Source organism: Schistocerca gregaria, chromosome 1 (genome assembly GCF_023897955.1).
Source record: "Schistocerca gregaria isolate iqSchGreg1 chromosome 1, iqSchGreg1.2, whole genome shotgun sequence".
NCBI classification, from domain to species: Eukaryota; Metazoa; Arthropoda; class Insecta; order Orthoptera; family Acrididae; genus Schistocerca; species Schistocerca gregaria.
The window spans coordinates 1073257123-1073270498 of record NC_064920.1 but is presented as its reverse complement, the minus strand read 5'-3'; the positions used below and the strand labels follow the sequence as shown (position 1 = coordinate 1073270498).

Below are 13376 nucleotides of genomic sequence, written 5' to 3'. Positions count from 1 at the left end.
TTGGTTGTACATGTTCTGAGGCATCAAGGGATCACCAATTTAGTATTGGAGGGCAGCGTGGAGAGTAAAAATCGTAGAGGGAGACCAAGAGATGAATACACTAAGCAGATTCAGAAGGATGTAGGGTGCAGTAGGTACCGGGAGATGAAGAAGCTTGCACAGGGTAGAGTAGCATGGAGATCTGCATCAAACCAGTTTCAGGACTGAAGACCACAACAACAACAACAGAGTATGTGCAGTGTACCTATATGCCTCTAATAATCACAAACGATTAGATGGGTTACATATGAATAAATGCCGGTATGGTTGCTAGTCTCATCCCAGTATAGCGGTGGTATAGACAACCACGTCTTAAGTGTTCAGTCTATCAGCGTACAAGGCAAGTTTTCGTACCGTCTCTGCCGTACCCGCTTTAACGTCACGATGTCTGGGTTCCACGCTGTGGACTACTAAACTGCAACTCGACGTCTGTCTTGAGAGGGTGTATCACGTTTTGAACTCCATAGCTTATTTTATGACGCTATCCCAGAAAGCGATAGCCCTCCTAGTGACGTTGGTTTTATCAGAGGCAATTTTATGTCAATTTTTTCGAAGGATGTTCAGCTATCACCGATTTCTCCTGGTAGCGCAGTAACAGACAGCTCTCTCCTTATACCCGACATTGCTCTATCCTGCGCATGGTCTGCCCGACGTAGCACTATCCTCACTCAGACGGTATCATGCGAACGACGAGAGATCCGAGGTCGACCTTACCTTTCACAGGGCTCTCGGCATATTTTAGCTTGGAGCCCGAGGACTTACTTCATATTTTGTCTCTTCAGGAGGACTGCAACCCAAAAAGGCCAGAACGCTAGGTTTTTACTGTCCTCCTCGGCGATGATCAGCGTGCTGATACCACCTGCGGCCCCTCCCCGGAGGTTCGAGTCCTCCCTCGGGCATGGTTGTGTGTGTTGTTCTTAGCATAAGTTAGTTTAAGTTGGTTTTAGTAGTGTGTAAGTCTAGGGACCGATGACCTCAGTAGTTTGGTCCCTTAAGAATTTACACATTTGTGAACATTTGATATCATCTGCGATATAGGCATTCTCGCGGAAGTTTTTTCTTAGGTAGTTCAGTTCTTGCGTCAAATTTTCTGTATCAGGGGAGGCTTTCACTCGATGACCGAGGCATAAAAGAGCATAGTTCTGAGGAAATATTATAAACGGAAGTATGTAGTACAGGCTGTCTAAAAAACATTCAACCGGATTGACAAGACTGTATCTTTTACATGAACGAAGATACAAACGAAGGGTAAATTTTAGTTCAAGCATAGGATCATAAAGTTTTTATTTATCAAAACAATCACCCTACTTTATAAGGGTATATCATTCACGTGTTCGCAGGTACAACCTTAAAGTACATTTTTACAATTACGTTTAAAATCAAGGCTCCCACTGACCTTTCACAAATGTTAGATATTCCCTTCATTGGAAGCACGATAAACATCAAGACTAGTTCCATACTTGTCCGTGCTTATTGCTATCGTTTCTGCATGTGATGTCGAAGTGCACCCAACTTTGTTGGAAAGCGAGGCACACGGGTAACACCACCCACAAACGAGCACAAAAAAAACCCACATACCGTAAGATAAAGCGACTTTGGAGCCCAATGGTGCAATGCCGATTTCGTACGCCCCTTACGGCCAAAAGTGGTTCAAATAGCTCTGAGAACTATGGAACGTGACATCTGAGGTCATGAGTCCCCTAGAACTTAAAACTACTTAAACCTAACTAACCTGTGGATATCACAGACAGCCATGCCCGAGGCAGGATTCGAACCTGCGACCGTAGCGGTCGTTCGGTTCCAGAATGAAGCGCCTAGAACCGCTCGGCCACTTCATCCGGCCCTCACGGCCACCACATCGTAGAGGCGGCTCAAAGCTAGGAACTGGTCGTGTAATCGGGTGCCAGCGCGACTGTGCTTCATTCCATTGGAAAATGAAACTTAGCTGTATGTTCTCGCAGTCGTGGAAAACAGATAAATAAGCGAACTAGATGCTCCATTTAGACGGCTACTGACAACCTCAAAAAGAACTGGGGCCAAGTTAAACTTTTCAGTTCTGATCCGTAAATTGCAGTTCACCCCAAGACACTGTTTTCTTTCAAGTAGAAGACTCAGTCTTGTGAAATGAACTTGAATACCGCAGCAGATTGCTCTTGAAAGAAAAATACAAAAGAAACGACGGATAGTAGCGCTCTTACTTTCGACAGTCTATTATGAAGACTGATAATCCAGAATGAGATTTTCACTCTGCAGCGGAGTGTGCGCTGATATGAAACTTCCTGGCAGATTAAAATTGTGTGCCCGACCGAGACTCGAACTCGGGAGAGAAGTCTTTCGAAGTAAGCGTGATTTCAGGTGTGCCGCAGGGGAGTGACATAGGACCGTTGCTATTCACAATATACGTAAATGACCTTGTGGATGACATCGGAAGTTCACTGAGGCTTTTTGCAGATGATGCTGTGGTGTATCGAGAGGTTGCAACAATGGAAAGTTGTACTGAAATGCAGGAGGATCTGCAGCGACTTGACGCATGGTGCAGGGAATGGCAATTGAATCTCAATGTAGACAAGTGTAATGTGCTGCGAATACATAGAAAGATAGATCCCTTATTATTTAGCTACAAAATAGCAGGTCAGCAACTGGAAGCAGTTAATTCCATAAATTATCTGGGAGTACGCATTAGGAGTGATTTAAAATGGAATGATCATATAAAATTGATCGTCGGTAAAGCAGATGCCAGACTGAGATTCATTGGAAGAATCCTAAGGAAATGCAATCCGAAAACAAAGGAAGTAGGTTACAGTAAGCTTGTTCGCCCACTGCTTGAATACTGCTTAGCAGTGTGGGATCCGTACCAAATAGGATTGATAGAAGGGATAGAGAAGATCCAACGGAGAGCAGCGCGCTTCGTTACCGGATCATTTAGTAATCGCGAAAGCGTTACGGGGATGAAAGATAAACTCCAGTGGAAGACTCTGCAGGAGAGACGCTCAGTAGCTCGGTACGGGCTTTTGTTAAATTTTCAAGAACATACCTTCACCGAAGAGTCAAGCAGTATATTGCTCCCTCCTACGTATATCTCACAAAGAGACCATGAGGATAAAATCGGAGAGATTAGAGCCCACACAGAAGCATACCGACAATCCTTCTTTGCACGGACAATACGAGACTGGAATAGAAGGGAGAACCGATAGAGGTACTCAAGGTACTCTCCGCTACACACCATCAAGTGCCTTGCGGAGCATGGATGTTGATGTAGATAGATGTAGACCTTTGCCTTTCGCGGGCAAGTGCTCTACCAACTGAGCTACCCAAGCACGAGTCACGCCCTGTCCTCACAGCTTTACTTCTGCGCGCGAAATGCAAACGTCCCGAGTTCGAGTCTCGGTCCAGCACACAGTTTTAATCTGCCAGGAAGTTTCAAGACTGATAATAATTATCAAGGTAATATTGTAAGCAGTAGAGGTAAGACAACAAAGCTTCCTCTCCAAATAAGTCGTTCTGAAGATCGATCGTTATCGTGCTAATTATCAATAGTGGTCACTGGCCTTCTGATCTTCCTCATACTTGAGCTAATATTATCATGTAGTTGCAATGCAGATATCAGACTTCACAAACCACATAAGCTGGATATCCGAGAGTTGCTCAGTGGTATCGTTGCGTCGTGCGATCGCGTGAGGTAGGCTTTTATCCGACTGCTCTGTAGGGAAATAAAACAAGTAAAGCAAACATCAGAATACGAACATAAGCAGAAGAAAGTCATTATCAACGCTAAGGTACGATAGCTAATGGACGGTTACTGATCGACAGATTGTAGCTTACAATCACCACTTGTGACATAGTCACGTACATGAACATTGATCCAATACTATCAAATGTGTTTTATTCCAGTCCTTGATCACAATATCAATTCTTTTGACGATGACCGGTTTCAGTCAGTAATGACCATCCTCAGATCTTTTCTACACCATGTCTTATATGTTTTGATGATGCCATTATGGCCTTATCACTTTAAGACATGGTGTAGAAAAGATCTGAGGATGGTCATTACTGACTGAAACTGGTCATCATCAAAAGAATTGGTATTGTGATCAAATACTGGAATAAAAAAAACATTTTATAGATTACAAATTTTAATGACGCTGTAAAATGCGCCACGACTTGTTTGCTGGATCTAAGATAAATCACAAAAAATAAGTGATATACAGGCATGTAATATCATTACTGTTAATTTATTTCAATTTGTCACTTGCAGTGAACAGTGTAAGATGGCAAGAACTATGCCCCTTTCATGAAGTCATTAAAGATCACCTAACAAACATTGAGCGAACAATAGGGCTGAACAGAAATGACTGACAAGGCACAATGCACCTTGTAGAGGGCATGGAAGTATTGGAATAATTAATGTCGGTTGATGTAAAGTAAGTCACACAACATGAAAACTTTGTGGAAATGCGTCGATTTACTGGAGGCTAGTTTATCCCAGGGAAGTATTCAGAGCTGGACGTGGCCGGCTGGGGAGTGGTGAAGGAAAGCAACAATAGGGTGGCTCAAGCTCTGAGAAAGCGGTAACGGGGTGTAGCCTGCAGCTGCCTTAAGATGAGTGACAGTGAGTGGGTGGTTGACCCCAAGCTGGTGTACCAGGAAGCAGCTGGAGAACTTGTTCGCCTGTTGATAAATGTCCGTCGTCCCGTTTTCAGTGAAACATGCGAGAAAACCGCGCAAAGCTACGGTGGAGCAGTCAACGGAGGCCAAAATATGTGTGTTTGTGACTATAGCAATTTCACACTGAATTCACGGTCCAAAGAGTCTGAAGTAAATCAGGTGAAGAGCGACAGAATGAAATACACTGGCCTCCAATGGGAATGTAGGACCAAGGAATTTGAAGTACTTTCCTGGGAGTCAGAATTCCGGAAAAATATGTGTTTTGTGCATACAATCACCTTGTTGGGTGGCCTGGGAAGAGCTAAATAGCAGAAGTTGAGAGGAAGGCAAATTTTGTGGTAATTTGCTCACTTCCCAGAGCAGGCATTGGTCGGTGTTGGGAAGTGACACATAATTAACTTGACTTGCGCTGCAAGTGGCGTAAGCGATTTTGCTGGAGGGGAAACCGAGGTGAAGAGCGGACTGGGAGAAGTCTCCATAGGGGTCTTCCGTTCCCACCTTGCCTAGAGTGCGGATGTGGCGTTCTTGACTCAGCTTGCCTGAGAAAGAGTGAGCATCTCTGCAGTTTAGGACTCTGCAAATGGAACGATTGAGCTTGGAGATAGAAAGTTTTGGTTCAGATATATACTGAGCAAGATAGCTAGGAGTGAATAGACGAGTGCAACCTTGCAGCACCACAAGACTGGCCGACGTCCTCACAACGACGACGCCGCCTCCCCCCCCCCCCCCCCCATGCTGAATTCGGTGACATTGCGCCCGCTCCAGCTTGAATTACGCCACTTATTAATTTGTTGGATCACGTCGGTGAAGTTTCCACGAGGATTGCATGGGCCGTGTATTGGGGAATTCTTCTCGCACTTCGCATTACGCCTAGGTCAGTCGATAGGAATTAATTTTGATTTATCGCACTTTACTCCTCGTAAACGCAATTTACTACCACTGCCTGACAGGAGAGTCATGTAATGTGATGATGGCAGGTCGGGAGTTAAAATAAATTTGTGTTAATCGACTGCATCTGTTTTCAATCAAATAGTTGAAATCCCAAGTCATTTTCTTGATTATTTTTATGTTCAATATTTGCATCTGGTGTTCAATAGCTGAATATAACATAAATGTGCACCTCTTTTTAATTAAAAGTGATCAATTCTGAATCAATTAATGTCAACACTGCCACCGCAGTTCAATCAGGAGTCACGGGGCCTTATTACATTCTTTGCATTATTCGATATTGCGGCAGTTTTGCACTCTCTGTTCATCTGTTAGTCAACTAGCTGGGGTGAACAAATGCCAAAACCAGATAAGTGACGGGTGGAGTGTTACAACAGAAATTATTTCGATCACATGTTTTCCTAACATATTTATAACTTGTAGAATTCTTGTGTGTCCGCCTGGGTCCGTCACATGTTCTCCACGATATTTCGGCCAACTTGCCTTAAACAGGTGATTCGTGGAGACAGCTGCTCTGCTCTTGTCAGCGTCCTATATACGTTGGCGGTCACACCGCTGCTGTCACTAGCTAATAGCGTTTGTACTAGGCTGGCCATGTCTACACTCGCCCAACGATGCGCATCTAACCACAAAATTCGGGCGTCACGCACGGCAGGTATTCATATGGCATAACCTTTCCCGTAACTTTTGCACTCGCTGACAAGCTAACAAGTTTTTAAACTCGTAACTGATTCAGTTGTTTTGAAGGAGATCGGCTGCAACATATTCCGAGTTTTGGTGAATTATGTTCCTCTGAAAAACTTCCGTAAATAAAACTGCGAAATTTTTATACTCACACGAGTAGACGTCTCCCTATTCTGCACAGGGATCCCCCCAAATCTGATGCTGTTCACGTCCTTTATGTACCCTACAAGACCTGGTAACACATTAAACACGAATAACACTAATCCACTGTGGCTGCTATTCTATCTGTCACAGAAAACTTAACCCCAATACTTTATCTACCCGCCGATGATGTGCACGTGTGCTAAGTTACATTGACATCCTATCATGTCTTCTGGGTGCTTCACTTTTTTTGTCAGGCACTGTAGTAAGGTTGTTAAACTTCTCTTCGTAATGTACCACAAATTCAATAAATTTACCACCAACCATCAACCAATCAAAAGAAAAAGTCGACTCCAGAAGACAATATATCTTACACTAAATTACCGTTATAACAATGGATGTGAATTACCTCAGCCTGGCTTTCTTAGATATTGAGCAAATCTTATGAGTTAACTGCAACATCATCTGCACAGACAGATCTTACGAGACAGGCACTGCTTCAACCTCTGTCAGTATACACATACAATGCTACAGCTTTCAGTTTACTTTATCACGACAGTGAGAACTTTAGACTTGAACAAGGGGTCAGGCTCGAAAACTGTAAATCAAAACTGCTCCCAGCAGGGTTTAGAAGATGTTTTCAGATCCTTAAATGGGGAAACAAATTAATGGAATATATCTGAACCTTCTTTGTTTCACTGACGAAAAGTGTATTTTCTTTCTCTAATGCAAAAAAACTTCAACGTAGAATTGAGGTAAGTACTTGTATTAGAAAAGTTTGGAAATAGGACCAAACGCTAATTGCAGTTATAGTGACATACAAACAACACGTTGAAAATAAATTAGTACAACTCAACGATGAATTCATGAAACTAGTTGCAGAGTTTTCGTATTTATGGAGTTGAAGACAAGAAACGGATGTTCAGGAAAGGAAAAAAAATTGAACAATAAAAATGCCTGGAGAGCATTCAGTAATCTAAGTAGAGTTTTCAAAACTAAGCTTCAAGCTTGTCTCAAAAAGAAAGTTTATAATCGGCGTGTGATACCGGTTTCGATTCATGATGGTCAGGCACAATTTTTCATTGCTAAACCGTTGGACACTTGCAAGCTGCTCGTCCAGCAATTGATAGGCGTAACTTGAGAATTAGTTGGAGGGGTCGCGAAACAAAACAGCGTGCCAGCAAACAGACTGAAAACGAAGTCGTACTGGGTGTTTCACAATTCATGCTATACACTTCTAGAGGTTGCAGAGGGGACTTCGTAGAAAAAGTTCCACATAGAAACCAATGTCCAGATACGTCATCCATCGAAACTACAGAGCGTCAAAGTGATAGGAGTCGGCACCTGTAAATCTATGTACGTAGAGGGTGATTCAGGGATGATGTTTCAAACTTTCAAGGTTGATAACTGTATCAATCTGATGTAAGGGTTCCTGTAACTTTCAAGGTTGATAGAGGACGATAAATATATCATTCCAAGTTAAGGGTTCCTATACCAGAAACGAACGAGTCGTAAATTATAGGCAAAAACCGTTCTGATACATCTGACAGTAGAATACATGTACCGCTACCGTCGCTACTAAGACTGTAGCATAGGCACTTTCAGAGGTGGTAGTACAGACTAAGACAAGAAAAAGTGTCCAGTAACATCGGCTCTAAAATGCATACCTAAGGACTACGAGCACTTGTTCATATTTGCTAGGCTACATCTAGATGGATACTTTGCAAATCACATTTAAGTGCCTGGCGGAGGGTTCATCGAACCACCTTCATTATTCTCTATTATTCCAATCTCGTACAGCGGGTGGAAAGAACAAACACCTATATCTTTCCGTGCGAGCTCTGATTTCCCTTATTTTATCGTGGTGATCATTACTCCCTATGTATGTCGATACCAAGAAAATATTTTCGCATTCGCAGGAGAAAGTTGGTGATTGGAATTTCGTGAGAAGATTCCCTCACAACGAAATCTTGTATCATTTCAGTGACACTCTCTCCCATATTTCGTGTTAATACAAAACATGTTGCCCTTCTTTGAACTTTTTCGATGTACTTCGTCAGTCCTATCTGGTAAGGATCCCATACCGCGCAGCAGTATTCTAAAAGAGGACGGACAAGCGTAGTGTAGATAGTCTTCTTAGTAGATCTGTTACATTTTCTAAGTGTCCTGCCAATAAAACGCAGTCTTTGCTTAGTCTTCCCAACAACATTTTCTATGTGTTCCCGCTTAACGTGTCTGTAATTGTAATTCCTAGGTATTTAGTTGAATTTACAGCCTTTAGATTCGACTGATTTATCGTGTAACCGAAGTTTAAGAAATATCTTTTAGCACTCATGTGGATGACTTCACACATTTCGTTATTTAGGGTCAACTGCCAATTTTCGCACCATTCAGATATTTTTTCTAGATCGTTTTGCAATTTGTTTTGATCTTCTGGTTACTTTGTTAATCAATAAACGACAGAGTCATCTGCAAACAATCTAAGACGGCTGCTCAGATTGTCTCCCAAATCGTTTATATAGATGAGGAACAGTAAAGGGTCTGTAACACTGCGTTGGGGAACGCTTGAAATCACTTCTGCTCTACTCCATGACTTTCGATGAATTACTACGAACTGCAACCTCTCTGACAGGAAAGCACAATTCCAGACACCTAGACGATATTCCATAAGCATGCAATTTCACTACGAGCCGCTTGTGTGGTACAGTGTCAAAAGCCTTCCGGAAATCCAGAAATACGGAATCGATCTGAAATCCCTTGTCAATAGCACTCAACACTTCATGCGCGTAAAGAGCTAGTTGTGTTTAACAAAAAAGATATTTTCTAAACCCATGTTGGCTGTGTGTAAATAGACCGTTTCCTTCGAGGTAATTCATAATGTTCGAACACAATATATGTTCCGAAATCCTGCTGGATATCGACGTTAACGATACGGGCGTGTAATTTAGTGAATTACTCCTTCTATCTTTTTTGAATATTTGTGTGACCTGTGCAACTTTCCAGACTTTGGGTATGGATCTTTCGTCGAGCGAACGGTTGTATATAATTCTTAAGCATGGAGCTAATGCAGCAGCATACTCTGAAAGGAACCTAACTGGTATACAGTCTGGACCAGAAGACTTGCTTTTATTAAGTGATTTAAGTTGCTTCAGTACTCCGAAGATACGAGGGTTGGAACTTAAATAGTGGCAACTATTTATTCACAACCGATACAAGAGAGTTACATGTTTTCACCTGTTACTTTCCTTCAAAGTAGTCAACAGCATTGTGCAGAACCGGTTGCCAGCGATGTGGAAGGCGTAACATACCGTTAGCAAAGCCTGTTCTGTTGATGGTGCGAAAGGAGCGGTCTAAAGTAATGGTGATTCTCGTGTACGACTGTGATGGTGTTATCCTAAGGCATTACGCCATTATTACTGTTCGTTTATGGAGCATCACCTGCGACCAGCTTTACGAAAGAAGCGGCGACACTTCCTGTGCAACCCAGCCATCATTTTGCACGACAATGCGCGGGCGCATACAGCGCAAGCTGTGGCTGCTCTGTTTGGTGGATGGGACTGGGAAGTACTGCACCATCCACCATACTCACCGGACTTAAGTCCTTGTGACTTTGATTTGATTCCGAAGATGAAGGATCACTACGAGGCATTCACTTCAAAACTGTTCCAGAGATTTGATAGGCAGTAGACAGCTCCATTCGCACCATCAGCAGAACAGGCTCTGCTAATGGTATACTACGCCTTCCACATCGCTGGTAACCGGTTCTGCACAACTCCGGTGACTACTTTGAAGGATCAGTAACATGTGCGAACATGTAACTCTTTTCTATCAGTAACAGGTGAAAACATGTAGCTCTCTTGCATCGGTTGTGAATACGTGTGCAATATTCGGTTGTATGATCATATCAGTCCTTCATACTCCCAGCTAGGTTGGATACGCCCACATAAGGCACGCGATCTCCACACGATGTGCTTACTTCATCAATTTCTTAGCCACTGGTGCCCCCAATACTTGTCTTCTCACATTAAACACCTATCATCATTCCATCATCGCAATACCAGATCGGATACGTCTAGCATCTTGGCCGTACCTTTACATAACACAAAATCTTTCTCCGTGTCATTCTCCATCTCAGCCATACGACTATGGAACGCCCTCCCCTGTGATCTGCGTCTTATCCAGAACTACTCAACATTCAAGAGGGAACTCAAAACTTACATATTAGGGACGGTATAGCCACCATTGTTGTGCCCCTCCCATCTCTTTCTTTCTCCTCTCCATCACAGCTTCGAATTTTACCATTCTACTTCTCTTCCTCTAACCTATCTACCTCTTATATATCTCTTTCACCCCATTCTATCGTCTTATGTCTCTGCTCGATGAGAATACCTCACAAGCTGCAAGAATATAACGAGAAAATTCCCAACTAACAATGGAACTGACATTCACAAAAGAAAAGTATATGTACTTTCATATACATATTCACTATTATTATTATTATTATTATCATTATTATTCTTGATTATTATAATTATTTTTTATTGTTATAATTATCATTGTAGTACTTTTATAATCTCTATTTTTTTCTTTAACATCAATACTGCATAATACGTTATATGTCCTGAATGTTATGTAGAAACTGTAACTCGTTCAATCTGAGTATGCATGGTTAGGTGTAAGAGAGGGCCTGAAGGCCCTAATCTTGCCAGGTAAAATAAATGCATAAATAAATAAAAAAAAATAAATAGTTGCCACTATTTAAGTTCCAACCCTCGTATTTATTTTTATGTTACTCAAGTTGGAAGCTGTTCTTGATTCGAATTCTGGATTATTCACTTTGTCTTCTTTCGTGAAGGCATTTCGGAATGCAGTGTAAATGCTTTGTAAAAGATTACCAATCTTACCGGTTTTGCGTCTGTTTAAATTTGGCATGTTTGTTTCGTTGTTTCTGCAACTGTGTTCTGACCCGTTATGTGTACCAAGGAGGATCAGCACCGTCGTCCGTTAATTTTTTGGCAGAGGAGTTGCTCGTGGAGAACAAAGGAAGGCAGAAATCTGGACATGCTTTTACCCTCTAAACAAGGGCGCACGTAGATATAACAATAGTCTATACGCTTTTGTTTTAGGGGTCCACGCGTTGGGCGTGAGGCACCTTCAGGCCCTGCTGCTATGCATCGCACACGTGCTGGTCTTCTGCTTGCGGACCGACATGTCGGTGGCGGTCGTTGTCATGGCCAACAACACCGCTGGCAACCCTAACATCAAGGTGGGTACCTGCTGGCTAAATTGCTGGGTCATCACAACAGTATCCTAGTGCAAACAACTTGTAATTCCTATAAATAAGGCTGATATGTACTTTTCGTATTAGTCATGCCTTTTGTAATAAGCTTATGTAGGCTGAGTTTAGCATTTGTGCTCAATGGTTCAATGTGGTGACGGTACAGAAGGGCCTCTTTCTGTATATGGCTCGGTTCTAGTGGACTTGGTTTATCATTCCTTTACCATGACCCACACACAACTGTGCGATAGTTTTGAAAAGTTGTGTATTTCTTTAATTATAATTGGATATTGAGACTTGTCTCTGGTATAAATTGAGATGTTTTCTATACATAGTAGTAGAAGTAGCTTTATTCATTCATTGATCACTTTTCACAAGGACATAGAACATGTCAAAGTTTTAACAAGTTTAGACTAATTTAAAATAAGCTAATTCGTATACACACATATTTACAGGCTTCTAGTTAGGTATAATCATTAGAATGACAACCGGCATACAATACTTTTTTTACAAACAACTTACTAAAGAATGTAATGCCACAGCGTTCACTCATATGTCACTATCAGTCACTGCACACACTATACACACATTGTTTCATAACACTTCATTCAATACACAGACACACACACACACACACACACACACACACACACACACACACACACACACACTGGTGATATCTTGCCCTTTTTTGTACTGCAGCTTCCCATTTGCTATCCTGAAAAACTGAGTCAGCATCCCTCCATAATGAGTGCGATGTTGAGCTCAGGAAGAGGAAGAGGTGTTAGTATTGTGCTACGTATAGCTAGGGGGTAAGTAATTCTAGAAAGGGAAAAAGAAGGAAAAAAATAAAATGAAGATGTTATGTGGAATGCTGGATGTTTTATAATCATTATTGTTATTTATTTGTACAAGATTTTTTTCTCGAATCCCTACTCTGTTTTATCTAAGTAATCCTTCAATGTATACAATGTATTGCGTAACAAGTACTTTTTAGCTGCCTTTTTAAACAAGTGTATTTTACCAATTTGTTTAATCTCTTTTGGTCATTTATTGTGCAGTTTTATTCCTTGGTAGAAAATGGTGTTTTGATTTTTATGTTTATTTTTTCTTGGTAAATGCAACTGGAGTCTGTCTCTTGTTGCATGGTTATGGACAGAGCTGTTTGTGCAGTAATTACCAATGTTATTTTTTATGTGTATAACGTATTTTGATGTGGGTTCAGTAAAACCGAATGTGGCTCCCATTCAATGTGGTGCAAATTCACCTTATGGATTTAATTAGAGACATATGATTAAATAAACTGGCTGCAGTCCTTTCCAGGAGTCTGGCCTCAATTGTATAACGTGCTATGTGCCATGTAACTACTAATAAGTCATAACATGTCTCCATATCACAATATTTATTACATAAACACAACTCGCAATAGAACTGCACAATAACAACAGACAGGAGACGGATACTGGCAGAACTAAAGCTGTGAGTACCGGACGTGAGTCGTGCTTCGGTAGCTCAGTTGGTAGAGCACTTGCCCGCGAAAGGCAAAGGTCCCGAGTTCGAGTCTCGGTCGGGCACACAGTTTTAATCTGCCAGGAAGTTTCAGACATTTATCATGTTTTCA

General features: G+C 41.8%; 1 protein-coding gene across 1 annotated transcript in view; it reads left to right on the top strand.

Annotated features, from left to right (window-relative positions):
* Positions 1-13376, top strand: part of LOC126281668 (putative inorganic phosphate cotransporter) — a 130709-nt gene that overhangs the window by 21859 nt on the left and 95474 nt on the right. The window contains exon 2 of the mRNA XM_049980823.1: positions 11604-11743. Within this exon, the coding sequence (XP_049836780.1) occupies positions 11604-11743 (140 nt within the window). The remainder of the gene's footprint in view (positions 1-11603; positions 11744-13376) is intronic.